The sequence below is a fragment of the Musca autumnalis genome, unplaced genomic scaffold (genome assembly GCF_047663935.1).
Source record: "Musca autumnalis isolate F117 unplaced genomic scaffold, ASM4766393v1 scaffold_5, whole genome shotgun sequence".
Taxonomy (NCBI): Eukaryota; Metazoa; Arthropoda; class Insecta; order Diptera; family Muscidae; genus Musca; species Musca autumnalis.
The window spans coordinates 22,743,420-22,765,153 of NW_027412088.1; the positions used below are offsets into that span (position 1 = coordinate 22,743,420).

A 21,734-nucleotide genomic window follows, 5' to 3' on the forward strand; every position below is an offset into this window, starting at 1 on the left:
TGTTTAATTTTTTCTTTTTTTTTTTGGAATATTCCATTTTTACTTACATTTTTCAAAAGACCAAAATATTTATCACCTCGTCCAAAATTACTTTTCACAGTCAAAATGGGATCTTTGTAACCCCACAAAAAGTCCTTGACCTTGAGCGTATAAAACGCATGCCCTCCAGCACCTCGTACCATTCTCATACTTATGCCGCGCAGCAAAGGATTTTTGATTTTGTCAATTTCTTGTGAAGCAGCCAAGAAGGGAACATTTGGTACCACCACTGATATGTTTTCATCATGGGAGGAACGATCACGTAGAAACTTATATGTGCGATGATCCTGAAAGGAAAGAGGGATATAAACAATTAGTAAAATGTTAGTGAGAATTAATAATTAATTTGATCTTCCATAAGAAGACCTTTGGATCTTCTACGAGAAGACCTTTGGCCTTTCTATAAAAATACCTTTCCGTATTCTACCAGAATACCTTGTGGTCTTCTATAAGAAAAGCATTTGGTGATCCTTTTCTATGAGAAGACCTTTGGTATTCTATGAGAAGAGGTATGGTTTGTTGCCTATTTTTGGAAATTTCTTGGCCTTCTATGAAAAAACTTTTCCCCATGTTACCTTTCCGTCTTCTATCTGAAGACCCATTGGTCTTCTATGAGAAGACCTATTGATATTCCTTGGGTATCTTCTGGGAGAAAGTCGTTGGTCTTCTATGAGAACAAACAAATAACCCATTAAAAATCTTTGGAAAAACTATATATGTATATCTTTCTGCTAAAAGCTCTCTAAAAATTGTTCAGTCCAGAGCAACATCACCAACTCTGTCAACACAACCTTAGTCATAAAACTAAGACTGGGGCAAAGCCAGCTTTATATAAAATTACCGGAAAGCACTTTTACCACTTTTAAAAGTAAAGAAACAGACAATTTCTTCTAATTGAGTTTGTTGTTTTCGATCAACCTGGTCTAAATGCGTTACTGTATCAATGTATCATAACACACATATGAAAGCATACTTTTAGGCGTTTTGTGGTAATAAACAAATTTACAAGAATGATGAAGAAAATAACGTACATAAAAATAACAAATGCCTGTCTGTTTGTTATCATATACAACGACCATATGGATAAAGTGTCAATATCTCTAAATCTAAATATAATAATTATAATAATTATTATAATAAAAATATAATAACAATAATAATAATATATTGCCAACTCCCAACGGGATTCTTATAATTAAATCTACTTCATACTTACACGGAATGTTACAGTATAATTATCATTATGCACCACATTAACTTTTACTGTATGCTCCTTATATACTAGCGGTCCAATATCTTCAACTTTGATTTTATCCGCCCGTTCTTCGAGATAATCTTTAATATTTGTATAATTGAAAATGTGTACTTTAAGTAATGTATCAAATTTTGGATTAGGATCTATCCATGATTTTGTCGTCTCAGAGTCTTTCGACAATATTAGATTCTGTAAATGCAAAGAAAATAGCGCTTTGTAAGTTATAAAATAAAGCGAAATTATTTACAACTCACCTCCAGCATTTTATTGTTGTAATACTGTGTAAACCACATAACACATAAGCCGGTCAAGCTCATAATAAATAAGAGAGCCATGCCACCTAGTACTGAAGGTAGAAAAGAAAATATGGGCAGGTATTCAAGGCAATAAGTAAATTATTAATGGGTACTTTACACGATATGTTTTTTACATATGTGTTATCACTTTGCATATACAGTTTGTGTGGGAGAAGTGACAACTCATATGCAAAAAAATAGTAGCTTCTTGCAGGTTCTGGAACAGAGTATTATGCTTGGTTTACATTTACGAAATCCACTCGATTTCAACTGTCAATTTCATAGCTCAAACGTTAAATGAAATCTCATCTTGATTTCATTTGACGTTTAACCTATGGAATTGACAGTTGAAATCGAGTGGATTTCGTAAATGTAAACAAGGCACAAGAAGGTATTACATCAAATCATGTCAAACGTCAAATTTGCTCACAACAATGCGTTACTGAGAATTGCTTGTTTACATTTTGTATGTGATTTTATTCACAATAACGCATTTTGACAACTGGCACGAAGATCAGCCGTTTTTGGCGTTACACCTTATTATTCCACCATGAATAAAGTGTAACGCCAAAAACAGCTGATCTTCATACCAGTTGTCAAAATGCGTTATTGTGAATAAAATCACATAAAAAATGTAAACAAGCAATTCACTGTAATGTATTATTGTGCGCAAATTTGACGTTTGAAATGATTTTGATGTAATACCTTCTTATGCTTGGTTTACATTTACGAAATCCACTCGATTTCAACTGTCAATTCCATAGCTCAAACGTCAAATGAAATCTCATCTGGATTTCATTTGACGTTTAACCTATGGATTTGACAGTTGAAATCGAGTGGATTTCGTAAATGTAAACCAAGCATTATTCCACCATGGTTGGGAGTATCGATAGTTTACCAATTTTTCTTTTAAGTCTAATACTGCATTTACATCAGCACTGTTGGATCTCTATACATATTAGCTCTGTTCCAGAACTAAAAAGTTTTTAAAATTTTTACCACTTTTACGCATTTTGCGTTCCCGTACACAAAATTTATATCAAAATCGTTTACGACTTTTACCACTTTATAAAGTACGGGAACAGGCCAATTGTGTCAAACCATAGACATAGAAAAATTGATCATAATTATGAGATCTTATAAATTCTATCTTCTTCACATATGTATGTAATTCTTGTTGTCTTTTTGTCTTATTAAACAATGATTCATTGAGGGAAACTTCTGCACATTTTAAATATTGTTTATTTCCAAGAAATGAATATCTTCTCTATATTGGCGTCGGCAACTGATGAAGGTCAGCATATTAATAAAGGTCCATTACCTAAATGTATATGTAGTACTTATGTATGCACAAAATGAATTGAGTCAGAATTTGAACGATAAGAAAATGTCAACAGAAACTATAAGAACTGGACTTTTGTGATAACTTTTGCCCTACATACAACATATAAAAATACAAAATGTATTAGGGCGTAACGCATAAAACTGAATCCAAGAAGAAAATGTTATCAATTAGGAAGACTTTGGGGTGCAGTGGTTAACATGACCACCTTGCACATAGAACAGAATTCCACTACTGGACTTTAGAATCTAAAAAATGTGAAAATTTCTTGGTCAAAAATGTTAACATTTTAAGTTGTTTACATTGAACAGCCGATTAAAAGTCAGCTGGCCAAACTCACAAATTTTTACGGGACAAATTATCCCAGCAAAAATTTGCAAGTTGTCAGTCACAGAACTGTCAAAAAAATCTCTCCTAACTCACTTCTCTCTCTAAAATTTGTACGAATACAAACGTTTGCGTTATGGCTATATTACATCATATGCTTTTTCACATGTATGTTGTTACATTGGGTATACTAATATACAGCCCAGCTGATGTCATACATGTGAAAAAGCATATGGTGTGATGTAACCATTATCGTACAGACCATGGTACAATTGAAAAGGTAGATTCCTCAGCCCAGCTGATCGAATCTTAAGCGTCAAAAAACTAGGAATTCGCCATGAAAAATCAAAACCAAAAACCATATGAATCGGTAAGTAAGAGATAGCATGTCTAAACTTTATAGACAAACACAAGTAAAACAGTATCAGTCGGCTTTGCCGACAGAGATATACCCTCAGCATGTGTATATTGAAACAATTTTTTTCCCAAAATACGTATGTATTTAAGGGGTTTTGAACATACAAAAATGTTGATTAGGATTAAAGATCAAAAGTTTTGCGGAGGAGATACTAAAAGGAATGGATCTACATTGACCGTTATGGAAGTGTATCTCAAGCCGCAACATATGGTGCCATAGAGGGTTTTTACACTCTTCGGTCTGTTTGCTCAAGAAGTATGGACTTGCCCCTAAAAAAACTTTTACCATCGTAAATGAGGCAGCGAATGCAAGTTGCTGCAACAAAAATCAAAGTGATTGGGAAGCAGGTCTTAAAGTGAACTTATCCGAAATTTTGTGTGGGAGGTACCGGATGGAGTGGACAAATATAGTCCATATTTGAACCTGATCTATATCTGGTAGATATATTAGGATGTGTAAAGTATAGACCAATTCGGCTACTCCCTTCAAGAGTTACCGTACGAACAAATTTTCCGAACATTTTTGAACTTTGTGGGGGAGGTACCTTAAGGAGTGGACCGATATGGCTTATCTTCAAACCTAAACTATGTTTGGACAAAATATTACTAAGACCATATTTTGGACCGAATCGGCAGATCCGTTCGAGAGTTATCTTGCGCTCCAACCACCTTACACGGTGTCATAGGGGTTTTTTGCAACTTTCATGCTATTTTCTCAGGAAGTATGGACTTGCCCCTGATGAAACGTGTACCGTCGTATGGAGGGCAGTGAATACAACTTGCTAAAACAAAAATCAAAGCGATTCGAGAGATGGCCCTAAACTGAATTTTTCCGAAATTTTGTGTGGGAGGTACCCGAAGGAGTGGACCTATTGAGACCATATTGGAACCTCATATTACTCTGGTAGAAAGTTTACACTATACAAAGCATGGACCAAATCGGTCACTCCCTTCAAGAGTTATCGTGCGCACAAATTTTCCGAACATTTTCGAACTTTTGTGGGGGAGGTACCGGAAGGAGTGGACCGATGTAGCTCATCTTCGAACTTAAACTAAGTTTGGGCAAAATATTACGAAAGCCAAAATTTGAACCGATTCGGTTCATCCGTTCGAGAGTTATCGTGCGCTCCAGCCAGCAGGACAGACAGACAGACAGACGGACGGACATGGCTAGATCGACTCCAAATTGTCTGAAACACATTTCGTCCAAACATACTTAGGGTCTAAAACCATTATTTCGATGAGGCACATTTTCATCGTATCAAAGTGTATATACCCTCCTTAGCCTAAAGGCTGAGGGTATAACAAGCGATAAAAAGAGACAACATGAGACCATTTGGCGAAAATTTTGACAGTTTACATTACAAAAAAGTTGATTTGTTGTAGCAATTCGCCGATGCATCTACATTTGTAATTGTACCATGGTACAGACCTATAGATTAGAGGTGGCAAAAAATTGATGGTACTATCGATAATATTGATTATTTTTTAAAAATACAATATCGATAGATAGTTTTGTCTATCGATATTATCGGATTAAAAACCTTTAACCTAAAATTCATTGAAATTAATAGAAATTCGCTGCTTTTCGGTTTTGTGGATGTAATGCTAAGTTTACATTTACGAAATCCACTCGATTTCAACTGTCAATTCCATTGCTCAAAAGTCAAATGAAATCCAATGGATTTCTGATAAGATTTCATTTGACGTTTAAGCAATGGAATTGACACTTGCAATTGAGTGGATTTCGTAAATGTAAACCTAGCATAAGAAAGTAAGTTGGTAGTCACACGTACAAATTTTTCGAAAAAGTAAAATCTATTTTTATTAAATAAAAGCAATTGTTTTTTCTCCTTTTTTAATTTTGTGAACTATTTGTGCAAAATGTAAACAAAAGCGTAGACATTTCCCCCATTTTCATTTCCAAATTAATGGTGGTGACAAAGTAACGATAATATCGATAGCAATCTATTTTTTAAACTATTATATCGAAAATATGTAATGTTGGGGATAACGATGGTTTGCCAGCTCTACTATAGATAAACAGGCTGTTATTCTACGTTTACATTGTACTGGATTTAGTAAATCATAAAGGAGGATCAAATGTATAGAAAAATCCTCTACTGTATACATAGAGAACCAAATTTGTGCAGCCAATGATTAAAATTATTCACTCTTTTTCGCATTCCTCCATTACAACCTAATATCCACAACGTTTGTTTTGTTTATATATTTTACTTTAATAACTTGTTGTTATCTCATTGTTGTTGATGGTGTTTGGTTGTCATAATTTCTTATTGTTTATCGCATTACTTTTTTGTTATTGTTTCAATAAAAAATTTTGCAATGCATTTCATTGCCTGCTTTTGTCTAGCTTGTGTGCTGCGCTATATGATTTAACCAGTCAAAATACATATATATGTATGTTTGCGAGTGCAATACAATGTACAATAGATAGGGTAATTTGTATGTCCTGAAGAACCATCTGTAGTACGATTCTGTAACTAGTTAACGACAGAATTACCGACAATTATCGATAACTGGAATTTTTATATCGATAATTAACGAAATTTGCCGACCAAAATAAAGTTGTCGCTAACCCACAACCATGGTACCATGGTACAATTACTTAGGTAGATGCCTCAGCCCAGCTGATCGAATCTAAAACGTCAAAAAACTAGGAATTCGCTATGAAAAATCAAAACAAAAAACCATATGAATCGGAAGTAAGAGATAGCATGTGTTCACTTCACTGTACAAACACAAGCGATAAAAAGAGACAACAAGAAAGCATTTGGCGAAAATTTTGACAGTTAACATTACAAAAAAAGTTGCTTTGTTGTAGCAATTCGCCGATGTTTCTGCCTCAGCCCAGCTGATCGAATCTAAACATCAAAAAACGAGGAATTCGCCGTGAAAAATCAAAACAAAAACCATATGATTCGGTAAGTAAGAGATAGCATGTCTACACTTTATAGGCAAACACAAGCGATAAAAAGAGACAACAAGAGACCATTTGGCGAAAATTTTGACAGTTTACATTACAAAAAAAGTTGCTTTGTTGTAGCAATTCGCCGATGCATCTACCTTTCTAATTGTACCATGGCATGGTACAATAAGAAAGGTCGATGCATCGGCGAATTGCTACAACAAAGTCAAAATTTTCGCCAAATGGTCGCATGTGTTTGTCTATATAAGTGTAGACATGCTATCTCTTTCTTACCGAATCATATGGTTTTTGTTTTGATTTTTCATGGCGAATTCCTCGTTTTTGACGTTTTAGATTCGATCAGCTGGGCTGAGGCATATACCTTTCTAATTGTACCATGCCATGTACCATGCCCACACCGATACAACAAGTGTTGTCAACTTTTATTTCAAATTTTAATTTTTATTTTGACCGATTTTTGTCGATAACTGCAAAAAATGTTACAGAATCCCATTACTGTAGTGCGATTCTCTAACTCAATTTTGAGTTACCGACAAAAATCGGTAAAACGCAAAATTATGAATGAAAGTTCAAATAAAAGTTGACAACACTATTGCTATCGGTAGTATTTTACGACTGCTTTTTATTCGTCGCTAACTTACCGAAAAAATCGATAATTTCCGAAATTATAAGCATTTTAATTTTACATACAATTGTCGGTAACTAAAAAAAAAAGAAAATCTCACTACTGATTTCAAAATCACAAAATCTTTACCGACAAAATGCGTTAGACATTAATGCCAAGTTTACACTTGCTCTCTAAAATCCACTGGATTTCACGAAATCCTGAAATACATCCCAGTGTTTACACTTATTTTTTTGTTGATTTCAAAATATCACAATGATCAAGGTAGATGCATATGCGCAGCTGATCGAACATGAATTTTCAAAACAAGTTGTTGTAAATTGAATTAATCATCAAAAATATACGGCAATATAGAACTTTACAACTTTATTTCGAAAATTATCGTAAAATTATCTATATATCGTATTAATTGTGTATAGTACTAACAAATGAAAAAATAAAAAATAATTTTATCGTTGAGACATCATAATAATAAATTTTGATAGATAAAATTTGTGTTCAGAACTTGCAGCAGTTTTCCCGTTTAGTGCTAAAAATGCAATAATTTGAATGAAAAGTGAAAGTTAACTAAATTTGGTCTGTTCCTTTACTTTTGAAAATGGTATAACCGGCAAGAGTAGTTTAAAGTTGTAAACTGCTCCCATGTGGTGTCTGAAGTAAAGGAACGCTTTTCGAGTAAAAAGTGGATAAACTTGAAGATTCTTGCACGTAAAGGAAGGGAGCTGTTAATTGCATGAATCTTCAAATTTTAGCACTTTTTACTCGAAAAGAGTTTTGAGAGTAGTTCACAACATTTGCTACTTTTGCCACTTTTAAAAGTAAAGGAACAGAACAACTGTTGCTATACGTTATATAGCAGGTTTACATTAAAGCATTTTTTAATTTGGTCAAATTTCAATTTTCAATCAACCAGATTTTAATAAACTCGTCAAATAAATTAAATAAAATCTCCCTGCATTTGCATAAAAATGTAAACAATTATTTTGCATTAAAAAAGCCCATTAACAGTGACCCATTTCAATATCTCAGTGATCATTAAACAATAAATATAAAATAATAAAAATTGATAATTATATTATGTTGTTTCTTGTTTCAATTGGATTGAATACTACTTACGTATCAGTGTTCCCATTTCTTTGGTACGCTGTTCTTTCTCTTTAATTATTTCATAAACAATTTCGAATAGACTTTGAGGTTTCTTGCCGCTGCTATCACTGCGGCTGTATTTGACAACCGCCTTACCATTGCCGTTGCAATTGCCATTCTTGTCATTCTCTAAGCATGCATGATGGGCATGCCCATCTATATCGACGTAATCCTTTGTCCTGTCTTCGTATGACATCGTTGTTGTTACATCAGATTTATGATTATTATCTGGACTGAAATTTTCTTCCTCCTTCTTGTGACCCATCAGAGGCGTTTGAGTTCTACATTAAGGCAGTGGCTAGCTTGCTGCCTGCCATACAACAATACTGCAAAAACAAAATGATTCTTTATCAGCGCTATGATGACCAGCAGCAGCAGTAATCAAATAACTTGTCAGGCTTTCGTTCTATTGAAAAAAAAAAAAAAAACAAAAATATTATAAAAAATTATTAACATGGAATTTTCAATTGGCTGGTTGGTTTGTTACTTTTCTTTGTTTGAAGTTGTCGATCGGTTGGTTTAACGAAGTTAAGCCGATTGATAATTTCAAATCCCAAAGAAAAAGAGCACAAATCAGGCAAGAGTAAGTGAGAGTAATATTCTAATTGGACGGAAGTGAAAAATGTTCGCTTAATTGCCCACTTTTTTCGCTGATTGTTCACACATTTTGATTATTATTTTTTTAAGGCATACAGATGTTGTTGCTTAATTTGATAAGTAGACTACGCTGTGATAAGCTCACAAAATAAAACAAAAAATAATCCACGCGATTTTTCTTCAGTTCAATGACATTATAATCTACATTTCTTTGTTAGCGTGTTCAGTGAAAGGCTTTTTTGCTAATAAACTATTTTCAGAAAAGAGAGAAGTGCTTAAAATTCCATTTGACTAGTTGAAGTAGGATAGCTTTCACTTCCTTTGAAAAAAAACAGTAAAAGTTGTAGTAAGTTTCCATATTGTCGTCATAAATTCGTTTTTCGATTGAATCTAACACCTAAACATGCTCCTGCAAAATTTCAAGCTTCTACGTTAAAAAGTAACGATCCGAAGTCGATTGTGGAACGCCTAATTAAACGCAACTTTTTTCACGAAACCTCTCCAGTCTGACCATCGACTAAAGAAGGTTAACCCGCCAAAAAGCTCTATTGTAAACGACGTCCATTCCTTACAAGCTCGAATGTTAACACGGCGTTGTGCCCTTAAGTTTGTGACGAAAGACCCGAATGCGAATATAGAAAGAACCTACCATCAATTCCCGTTTGCACTTACCGGATGTAATAAACCCATAATACGCCGTTGGCATTTAACCGGATTAACCTCATAAAGAAGGTTAACCCGGTAAAAAGCTTTAGTGCAAACGCCTGTTTACTGTGGATTGTTTGTTTACTTTTTGTATGTGATTTTATTCACAATAGGTCTGTCTGGTTACTTTCCCAGCAATAATTGTCCACCAAGAACTTTCTTGGAGAGTAAGGAGTTTTTATTCTCATTTGCAAGAAAACGGTAAGAAATAGACAGACATCTTCCCAGCAAAAAAAACCCGCAAGCAATCAACTGTCTTGCCAAAACAGAACAATTTGTCCGTCATTGAAGGAACCAAACAAGCAACAATTTTGTATTTTATTAAAAATAAAAACAGAAAACTACCCGAAAAAAATAAATTTTCCATTTTGCAACTTAGTTCTCCAAAAAACAAAACAAATAACTTGCTTATGGGTCCTTTACACGATATGTTTTTTACATATGGGTTGTCACTTTGCATATACATTTTGTATTTAAAAAGTGACAACCCATATGTAAAAAACATATCGTGTAAGGTACCCATTATTTCCACAATAAAATTGTTTTCAATTTGCCCAGACATAAATCACCAAATTATTAAAAACAACTGATTTATTGTTTGCAGGAATAATAAGAGTTGCAAGTGCTTGCTGGAAGAAATTTGTTCAGCAAGAATTTGCAAACTCTCAGTAAAAGACCAGTCAAAATGTCTCTCTGGAATCGCTCTCTTTTGCTGGACTTTTGTGTTAACAGACAGCTTCCAGCAACAATTGGTACAAATTGTTTCAAATTTTAGAATAACCAGACAGACCTAATATTAAACACCTGTTATACTATGTTTACATTTACGAAATCCACTCGATTTCAACTGTCAATTCCATTGTTCAAACGTCAAATGAAATCCAATCGATTTCAGATAATGGCTATATTACACCATATGCTTTTTCACATGTATGTTGTCACTCTGGGTATACTAATATACAGACCAGCTGATGTCATACATGTGAAAAAGCATATGGTGTAATATAGTCATAAGTTTTCATTTGACGTATATACAAAGGAATTGACAGATGAAATCGAGTGGTTTTTGTAAATGTAAACATAGTATTAGACTATGAACTTGTACCAGTACCTGCAAGAATCTAAAAATGTTTACTACAAGCTTTGTTCCAGATCTAAAAAGTTTCTACAATTTTTACCACTTTTACCCAAAAACCGTCCCCGTACACAACAAACGTTGTAAAATGTTTACTTCTCTTTAAACAAAAGTGGCACTGAATGAAGATCTCTTTAAAAACTTTTTACACGACAAATTTGGGTGTGTAAAAAATAGTAATATGGTTGCCGCCTTCTGATTGGATGTTAGCCTGTACAAGTAAAAAGTACTTGCCAGTTCCTTATTACTGAACAAGTTTGTTATCGAACATCATTTTGTAAAAGTTTGTATAATTTTTTGGTTTATCGAACATACCTTAAGCTGGGTACACATTGTCAGTTTTGAATGACAGCTTTGTTGTTGCTTGCTAGTGTGGCCGTTCATTTTTGTCATGCATCCACCACCAAAATATTTTGTGGTTGCTGGACGGTTGGACAGTTATCGATAATTGCAAAAAATCGTCATTCAAAACTGACAATGTGTACTGTACTTTATTCCAAAAAATTGAAATTTTTTGTAATTTTTATGCCTGTAAGGCCATGTTTATATTATAGCATTTTACAGGGCTAACCTTCCTAGTGGGTTTGTTAAATCCTGCTATATATAAACGGACTATTACAGCAGAACCCGCAAGAAGCTACTAATTTTTACTACGATAGCAATTTTTCTATTATGATATCGAATGAAATAGTAAAAATTAGTAGATTCTTGCAGTACTGGAACAGACCATTCGACTTTTGGTGAACAATTTAAACATGCCACATTCACGAAATCGAGTGGATTTCAACTGTCAATTCTTTTGCGTATACGTCAAATGAAATCTCAGTACGTTTAGACTATGCTGGATTTAGCAAATTCAGAGGATTTAAGTTGTCATTTACATTCCAATATCTGCCAAATAAATCGAGATAATGCACTTAATCATCGTATAAGTGTATAGTCTAAACCAAGATTTAGAGGTAGCTAATTAATTACATACATATGTAGTTATTTACGGAAAAACAGACTTGCAACATACAAGTGTACAAAATTGTGTTTTTCGGATCGTTGGTCATTTTGAGATTACTTCATTATTTATAGAAAATTTCCATTTGACTTTTTTTGGGTTTATTGGAAAAAACGTTTATTGATAAGATTTGTCCAATCGACAACCATACATTTGTTATATTCATACATATGCAATGTACATACATACATTTGTACACTTTTTGTTGGCAGACACAATGTAATTTATGAGCTTTATTCACTTGCCAATGATTAGCTCATTAAAATATAAACAACTGAGAACGTAAATATTTAACATTTTAAAAAGCAATTAGCCAATTTTGTTTTTAAAGTTAGAATATTTATACGATGATTAAGTGCATTATCATGATTTATTTGACATACAATATTGTATGGAAATGACAAGTTAAATCGACTGGATGTGCTAAAACAATGGTTTGGTATGACGTATTTGCCCCAAATACTAATTTTATGCGCAAGAGTTTTAAGATTCTTATTTACAATACTACCTAAAAATGGTTTTTGGCCAAATACAATGATGCAATACACAAGGTGGAACACTAATGGGTACTTTACACGATCTGTTTTTTACATATGGGTTGACACTTTGCATACACATTTTGTATTTAAAAAGTGACAACCCATATGTTAAAAACATATCGTGTAAAGTACCCATAAAAGTACATTTACATTTACGAAATCGAATAGATTTCATCTGTCAATTCCTCTGCGTATACAGTAAACGTTGATAACTTGTACTATGTTTACATTTACGAAATCCACTCGATTTCAACTGTCAATTCCATTGCTCAAACGTCAAATGAAATCCAATCGATTTTAGATGAGTTTTCATTTGACGTATACACAAAGGAATTGACAGATGAAATCGAGTGGATTTCGTAAATGTAAATAAAGTATTGGAAACGAGTTGAGATTTTTTAACAATTCAAAAAACAATTTTGTAGGCCGAAAGACAACTCTTTAAGATGGCATAAAAAATATTCCGTTTCCAGTACCGCTATACTAAAATTTTACCGGAAAATAAAAATTGTCCTTTAAATGTGAGCATTAAAAACGATGCACCACAATAATCGATTAATAATTTCCAAATTTTTCGCCTTTTATGCAATTTTAGTAATCAGAATGTTGGAAATATTGGTTCCCTATCGTATTCAGTAGTTTTGTCTATGATTCCGATAGAAAAAATGATATTCTTGACGAAATATTGGCATGATTATAATTAATGTCAATTTGGCTTTGAAGTTATTTTCCAAAAAATGACCATGAAAAATCATTAAGGGTTATGTCCAGAGTACGCACAAACAACCTAATGATATATGGAAAGTCCTGTATTAGCCAGGCTTGCCCTATATTATATTAGTCTTTAACGGCGTTGCCCAGATAGAGGTAAAAATCGGGACATGTAACAAAATTTTTTGCACTTTTCTTTGAAAATAGTTTTCAGAAATTTTGTTAACAATGTTTTCACCATGATTGCTTTTATAAAAACAAAAATTTAAACACCCATTAGCTTTGTTCCCGTACTTTTTATTAGTAAAACTCGTAAAAGAGAGAAAGAGAGCAAAATTGTTGTCACGCAAAAGTTTTTTCAAAAAGTTCGGGAACGCAAAAATGGAAAAAACGTCAAAAAAGCTGGAACAAATGTCAAAGTCGACGTAACAGCCAATCAGACGCCGGCATTCATGTTACTATTATTTACACGCTCAAATTTGTCGAGTAAAAAGTTTTTAAAGAGAGCGTCATTCAGCGCCATTTTTGTTTAAAGAGAAGTGAACATTTTACAACTTTTTTGTGTACGGGAACGGGTTTTCGTGTAAAATGTGTAAAAGTCGTAAAAATTGTAAAAACTTTTTAGTTCTGGAACACAGCTATTGTTGAATTAACAAATACATAACTTATTTGACAGATATTCAATAGACAATCAGATGACAGCAAAACTTCATGCATGTATGTACGTCAAAATTTGTAAAAGTACAAAAGGTCGGGCCATTAGATATGAGTTCATTAGCCGGATTTAGCGCATTATCAGGATTTGTTTGCTAAATCCGGCCATAATCTACCAAATTCGCCACACAAATATAAATCCTTGTATTATACCCCGTTTATATATAACCGGATTTAACAAACCGACTGGGTTTTAAATGTCAATTCCATTACTTATATTTCAAACAAATCCTCATAAAGAAGGTTAACCCTGCAAAAAGCTCTAATATAAACAGCATATTACGTGGATTTGTTTTTAATCTGGCATAATACCCAGTTTGCACTTAACAGGATTTTATAAAATGTCGATTCCATAACGCAAACGTCAAATAAACCCCCATAAGGAAGTTTAACACGGCGAAAAGCTCTAATGCAAACGCCGTGTAAATACTCGTATACAACTCTATATGTTCAACATGTTATAAAAGTACCGAATGTTCCAATGTTCTCACGTGCAGTTTGTTTATGTTTGGATATTAATATAATAATAATTATTCCACAAACATCCCAGATGGGACAAGGGAGACTTCTCTCATATCAATGAGTGCACGCCGATTCATATTGGCTCAATGATATGGGACCTACTTTTTATTGCCGAGTCCGAACGGCGTGTCTTACGACACCACTTGTAGAGAAGTTTTTCATGGCTTAAATACTCAGGAAATGTCGCCAGCATTACTGAGTGGGAATTTTGCCACCGTTGAAAATTTGATGTTGCTTGGCCTGGGATTCGAACCGCAGACCTTCTGAGTGCAAGGCGGACGTTTGGATATTATTTATTGGATATTAATAATTAATTATGAGTGATTAAATATTTGTTTTAAGTTTCCATATTTGTTTGGAGATCCGCAAACGTCTACAGCAAAATTGCAGAACACTTGAAACCGTGTACACTAGTACATTCCAACTAGTAATTCCAACTGTTGTCTTCATTTGCTGTCAAAACATATTTTAAATCAAACCAAAATAACAAATATTTTGCTTCTGTAATGGCTATATTACACCATATGCTTTTTCACATGTATGACATCAGCTGATCTGTATATTAGTATACCCAGAGTGTCAACATACATGTGAAAAAGCATATGGTGTAATATAGCCATAAGGAATATCTGTAAGTCGAAGGTCTCACTAGAGTGATTTCATTGAAACTTTTAGGTATTTATAGATCGAGTTCCCCACTACAACAACTTCATCATATCACTCTACTGTGAAACTCGACCTAGGAACCCTTGTTTTCATGAAATTGTTTCAATGAAAATGAAACACTCTAGTGCAATGGTGGGAAAATTGCGAGAGACTCATGTATTTTTCACACTTTTGTGTATGAGGCCGAGCATTTCTGCCCAACAGTGCTCTAGTGTGACCTTCGACTATACAACATCTTTTTTTAAGCTTCGCGAAGAATGTTTTACCGTTTTTTTTCTACCTAATAAATAAAAATAATTTGACAGCAAATGAAGACTACGGCCTGAATTCTCCTTTTGCATCGCCTTGGTAAAGGGCTGTTTACACCATATATCAATGTCACGTGAGCTTTCATTTCCTTCACCCATTCGACATTCTCTATGTTTGTCAAAATTGACGTCATCCATACAACTTTCAATTTGTGCGTTCATACCTTCAAGTGTTATTTTCGTATGACATAACCTATAAATATAAAAACAGCTGTTTTTGTAATTGTTTACATTTATTGTTGAGTTGCAAATTTGGGCAAATTTTAATTTTGGTTGAAGGAAAATGAATATCTAGCATGTTTGTTATGGTAGAATAGGTTTTTGGGGTTATAGAGGCATTCATGTTTTTGCCACAAAGCAATCATTTCCAAGACTGCTTCTTTCGACCAATCGATCTGAAAATAACATTATAAACACCCTTTATTTACTTTTCTAAATATTTAAATATACATAACTTTCCATTTTCTTTTTTTTAAGATCTTGTTTTTCAATTTTTTTTTTTGAGAATGCCAGAAAACAGCTGATAAATTCATGTTTACATACGAGAATGCCGTATCAAATAGAGCGCTCCCTAAATGAAAAATTTACATATGAGTTGCCAAATCATTTTGATAGATGAAAATTTTCATAGTGGTCACACTATGTGTACAACATTCACAGGTAGACAATTTGACATCTCATACGACATTGATAGATGGTGTAAACAACCCTTAATATCAAAATGCCGTAAGATTTGTACTGAATATATTAAATCCAGTGGAGGATTTATGAATAGTCTAAATAAGGCATAAGTCAACCTGTAATGCGATTCTCTAACTCATTTTTTGAGTTACCAACAAAAATCGGCAAAATTATGCCAAGTTTACGGCAAAATTATGCCAAAATCCACTGGATATCAAATTTCATTTGACAATTGATTCCTGATTCGATTCGCTCTGGTAAATGATTAAATTAAGAAACAACTTAGTTCGAATCCGTCTCTGCCGTTCTTTATCCACAAATGAAGCGACGCAAGCAAGAAAAATCCATTGTGTTTTGGCCTTTAGGTCTATCTGGTCACTTTTCCAGCACGTGCTTTCTCAGAGATTAATGCTAAGTTTACATTTACGAAATACACTCGATTTCATCTGTCAATTCCATAGTTCAAACGTCAAATGAAATCTCAACTGAAATCCATTGGATTTCATTTGACGTTTAACCTATGGATTTCACAGATGAAATCGAGTGGATTTCGTAAATGTAAACATAGCATAATAGTACATTTACGAAATCGAGTGGGTTTCATTTCCTTGGCATATAATCAATGGAATTAACAGTTAAAATCGTGTGGATTTCGTAAATGTAAACCTAGCATAAGGTAGTTTTATAGTACGTTTACATATAACCAGATTACATATAACTGGATTTTAAATTCCAATTCCATTGTGAATGTGACAAATAAATCCTCATAAAGAAGATTAAAGAAGAGTTGCAAGTGATTGCTCTCGCAGAACTTTTGTTTAGTCCCGGTCCACACTAGCGTGAATTTCATTAAAAAAATTCATGAAATTAGGTATTCTTAAATCGAGTTCCCCACTACAGCAATTTTATGATTTTACTCTACTACGGACGTCGATCTAGAGACACATAATTTCATATCAAAATTTCAGTGAAATTACTGTAGTGTGGCCCGGAACTTATCAGATGCACTCCAGTGACAATTTGTGCAAATTATTACACATTTTTGGGTAACCAGATAAACCTATTGTTGACCAAGTGTTTAGATATTAGGCCTGTTTGGTAACTTCGCAAGTAAAATGTATTTGCAAGTATTTGCAACTACTTCTCATTTCTCTCTTACTGAACAAGTTTGTTTGTACAAGCTTTTGGGTTATCGACAGACCTATTATAGCTCTGTTCCTTTACGTGCAAGAATCTTCAAGTTTTACAACTTTTTACTCGAAAAGCGTTCCTTTACTTCAAACACCATACAATTCATATGGAAGCAGATTACAACTTTTGCTACTTTTGCCGGTTTTACCACTTTCAAAAGTAAAGGAACAGACCATTTGTATTTCTGTTTATCCCCCGTTTACACATGCAAGCGATAGTTCGAAAAATAACACTACATTAGCTCTGTTCCAGAACTAAAAAGTTTTTACAATTTTTACCACTTTTACACATTTTGCGTTCCCGTACACAAAATTTATATGAAAATCGTTTACGATTTTTACAACTTTTACCACTTTATAAAGTACGGGAACAGGCCAATTCACACATAATCACTGCCACACCAACTATCAACCTCACTGCCGAGAAAATGTTCTTGTCAGTAATCAATGCAAGTGCTTTAAAAGTAATTTTAATTTATTCCGAACGTTGAAACATGCAAGTGTCAGTTAGAAATAACTGAAGTTTCGACTGTATTATATATATACAACTGTCTGCAAGTAATTTGCAAATGAAATCGGCGTACTTAGATCGAGTTCCCAACTACAGCAATAAAATTAAACGGCGTTTGCATTAGTGTTTTTTGCCGGGTTAACCTACTTTATGAGGATTTATTTGAAGTTTTCGTTATGGATTTTACATTTGAAACCCAATGGGTTTATTAAATCCGGTTAAGTGCAAACGGGATATTACTTTAGTATGAAACTCGATTTAAGAACGCCTAATTTCATGAAATTATTTCGTTCAAATCGTTTTCCTGTGGACCGGGACTTACTTACAAGTGTTTGCAAGTAGAAATTTCTCCTGCGAAAACTTGTAAGTTCAAAAATTGTGTTGACCGAAAACATTCTATATATAACAACGTTTTCGTTAATTTTCCAGTTAATAATGGTTAAACCATTCACTAATTTTCCGAGCACGGGAACTTAAAGTTTTTACAATATTTACCACTTTCGTGCATTTTGAGTTCCCTTAAACCAAAACACAGCACAATTTATATGTAAGTCGTTCACTACTTTTGCAGCTTTTGACATTTAATAAAGTACGGGAACAGACCAACATTTTGACATTTAATCTGATTTATAATAATTGGTGAATTCTTTTATATCTAATTTAAACGGAGTTTGCGTTAGAGCTTTTTGCAGGGTTAACCTTCTTTATGATTATTTATTTGACGTTTGCGCTATGGAATTGACATTTGAACACAGTGTGTTTATTAAATCCAGATAAGTACAAACGGGTTATTAATGTCACATTTACACCAAATCAATCAATCAATCAATCAAGCATTCAACTTGTCAATCATTCAGAAGTATCGACATTCAAAACTGACAATGTTTACTGCTCTATAGAATATTTAGCGCTTGTTGGAGAATATGCGTATTTTGGGGAAACGTAGGTTATTTTACAAATATAACGGGTTGCAGCAGTCACGGCAGGATCGGTCGCTTGAGGATATTTTTAGAGACAACTTGGCTATTTATGAATCACGATAACTTTTCGGGAAATTTGCATACGTTTTTTATTCTGGTATTTACCGTATTAGATATTCAACAAGATTATACTTTTATTTTCGAAATCCAATCTGTATTCTTCGCAAAAATAATAATATTACCAAAAAAACTAATTTCGCGTGAACACTCACATTTAGCACTAATAATTAAGATTTAATGGCCTACTTTTCCTTTAATATTTAAAATAAAACAATCGATTGCTTATCTCTGGATTTTCTTCCAACTGTTATAAATTGTATATGATTTATGAGGTTTAACGATAAGTTCGTTTGATAACTGCAACTGCCAATTATTAGGAATTAATTTCCAGAAATTCACTTATAATTCCAAAAAAACAAATAAACATGCAGCATTTGTTTGTTGATGCCATGCTAATGACGTTCGGCCAGACAGTGATGATAAAATGTCATCATCATCAACAAGACGATCTACATGGGGCACACAAAGTGTCAATGCGTCGTGCGAATTCCAAGTTATGACGCACTGTCATTTAAAATAATTTTTCCTGTTTTTTTTGTTATTCTCACAATGATTTTTTTAATCTTTTGAATTTTTTCAAGGCGCAGAAATTAAGCTTCCGCTTATATTATTAAAAAGATATAACAGTTACGTACATTTACAACACTAATTATGCTCCAAATATGTTCTAGTTGAAAACATGTAACGGATTATTATTACTTCTCGCGGAAACTTTACTTCTTTTGTCACTTAAAGTTAATTTTAATAACACTTTTATATATTTCTTTTGTTTTTTTTTTTTCTTTTTGTTGTTATTAATTTCCTTATTGGTTGTTTTTTTTTTTTGTTTTCTCTTTAATTGTCACGATCACTTAAACCATTTTCCACAAAAGTCCTTTTATGGCGCCCGCTTAAAGTCCATTCAACAACAAAATAAACACGTTTTTAACTAACTCGAGCGTCGGGGAGGTACGAACTCTCTGACAAGGTAACGGTAACTGACCACAATTAGTATTGATTTGCAGCAGCCTTTATGGCGATACGTTTAACTCAGGCTGATACGGAGAGTGGAATAAATCCAACGACAAATAATTCTACCCGAACCTACAAAGATGTCTGGAGGGATCTTCATCATCACCATCAACGCCACAATCAAAGAATTGAAATGAAAATACAAAATCACAAAAACAAAAGCGCAAAAATATTTATTTTAAATAAATATGAAATATATTAACAAAAGCAAGAACAATAGCAACAACAATGAAGTGAAATGGAAAAACAACTGATTTGTACTCTTTTTCGACTAGACCACTGCGCCTCGGTACTCCCCCCAAATCATACAGTGATGCCTCCTCCTTATATTTTATTACAGAAAACACCCAAAAAAATACAAGAACAATATAAAAAACAATAACAACAATGTTCCAAAACAACAAATGACAAACTGAACCGTCTTATCTACGGAGAATTACACCGCAAGAAATTCATTGTGACAAAAATATGGCATGCCGTCGACAACGACGGTGACAAGACGAGACGGCTGGCTGCATTACATATATTGCTATTGTTTTAATTTTGTTTTTAAGGAAGAGAACGTTTATTTTTAACAGTATGTCTTTATTCTTTGTTATCTGCCAAAGAAAAATAATTTAAAAGCGAAAGAAACATTTTATTTGTAGACTAGTGTATTTGTCCATATTTATGTTTTCCTTGCGGCAATTGTCATTTTGATGGAGAGAGAGGTGAGGTATATAAATAGTAACCCTTTGCCTCTCAACACCCTCTCTTACCGACAAACTGACAATTGCCGCAAGGAAAATTGCCCAATGTAAGTCCCAATTTACATTAGGCGAGATTACTTGCGTCAAGTCTCTGTTTGTAGGAGAGACACGTAAGGGGAATGGAAATGGAAAAAGTGCTCGTACCAGCAATTTTCAGGCAATTCCTTTTATATTTTTTGTATTTAACATTATTTTCATTGCTTTGAAAACAAAACTTGTCGGAACAGAATTGCTTTGTCCCAATTTACATTGGGCGAGTTTACTTGCGGCAATTGTCAGTTTGTTGGTGAGAGAGGGTGTTGAGAGGCAAAGGGTTACCATATGCCTCACCTCACTCTCCATCAAACTGACAATTGCCGCAAGTAAACTCGCCCAATGTAAATTGGGACTTAGTATAAATGCAAGAGGCAAGTTTAAAAGGGAACGAGAAAAATTGCCGCAAGTAAACTCGCCTAATGTAAATTGGGACTAAATGTGGACTTTGCGTAAAAAACAAAATGAATTCAAATGGTCGTTATTTATTTGGATATTCAATGGAATTGACAAAATAAACTACTATGCCTTTTGGTAGAAACATTTTAGTGTAAATGCGACTTATAACATGTTAATTGGTCTGTTCCAGTACTGCAAGAATCTACTAATTTTTACTATTTTTTCCGATAACATAAAGGAAAAAATGTTATCGCAGTAAAAAATAGTAGCTTCTTGCAGGTTCTGGAACAGAGCATATATTAGGATTACGATCATGTTCATGCCAGCTGATTTTACCCATTCTGTCAAATCCATTGTTATTGTAGATTAATCGCATGAAAACGTAAACAAAAAGTTTGACAGCTTGAATGACTTTCAATCTTGTTGTTGTAGTTTCTGGTTCACCTTATTAATTGCATGATCGGGACGTTGAAATCGCACGTGTCCTTATGGACAAAAATATCTGGAGGAGTTTAGATTTAAATTTATTTATTAGTTTTAATCACTTCAGAAAATCGGTGACATTGACAAATTCCTTTGAACGCATTTTACACTTGTATTTAAAACACCTGTAATGATTGGTTTACATTACGAAATCCACTCGATTTCAACTGTCAATTCCTTTGCGTATACGTCAAATGAAAACTCCATTGGAACAGAGCTATAATTTATTATCCAACGTTTCAAACTTGGCCGGAGCGTAGTCTGCTCGATGAACTCAAACAGCGTGGAGTGCTTGACAGTCTCAAAGGGTTACTATCACTACTGTCACTCTTCTATC

At 33.6% G+C, this 21,734-nt stretch overlaps 1 protein-coding gene across 2 annotated transcripts in view; it reads right to left on the bottom strand.

The window, feature by feature from the left end:
- Positions 1-19,894, bottom strand: part of LOC141406352 (lysosome membrane protein 2) — a 28,732-nt gene extending 8,838 nt beyond the window's left edge. Inside the window, exons 1-5 of one of the 2 annotated variants that reach the window (XM_073991680.1) lie at positions 19,358-19,894; positions 8,368-8,803; positions 1,549-1,640; positions 1,256-1,483; positions 48-326 (exon numbers count right to left, since the gene is read on the bottom strand). In XM_073991680.1, the coding sequence (XP_073847781.1) occupies positions 48-326; positions 1,256-1,483; positions 1,549-1,640; positions 8,368-8,662 (894 nt within the window). In that variant the 5' untranslated portion in view covers positions 8,663-8,803; positions 19,358-19,894. The remainder of the gene's footprint in view (positions 1-47; positions 327-1,255; positions 1,484-1,548; positions 1,641-8,367; positions 8,804-19,357) is intronic. The other variant, XM_073991681.1, reaches the window with a different exon arrangement.
- Between the last annotated feature and the right edge of the window lie 1,840 nt (positions 19,895-21,734).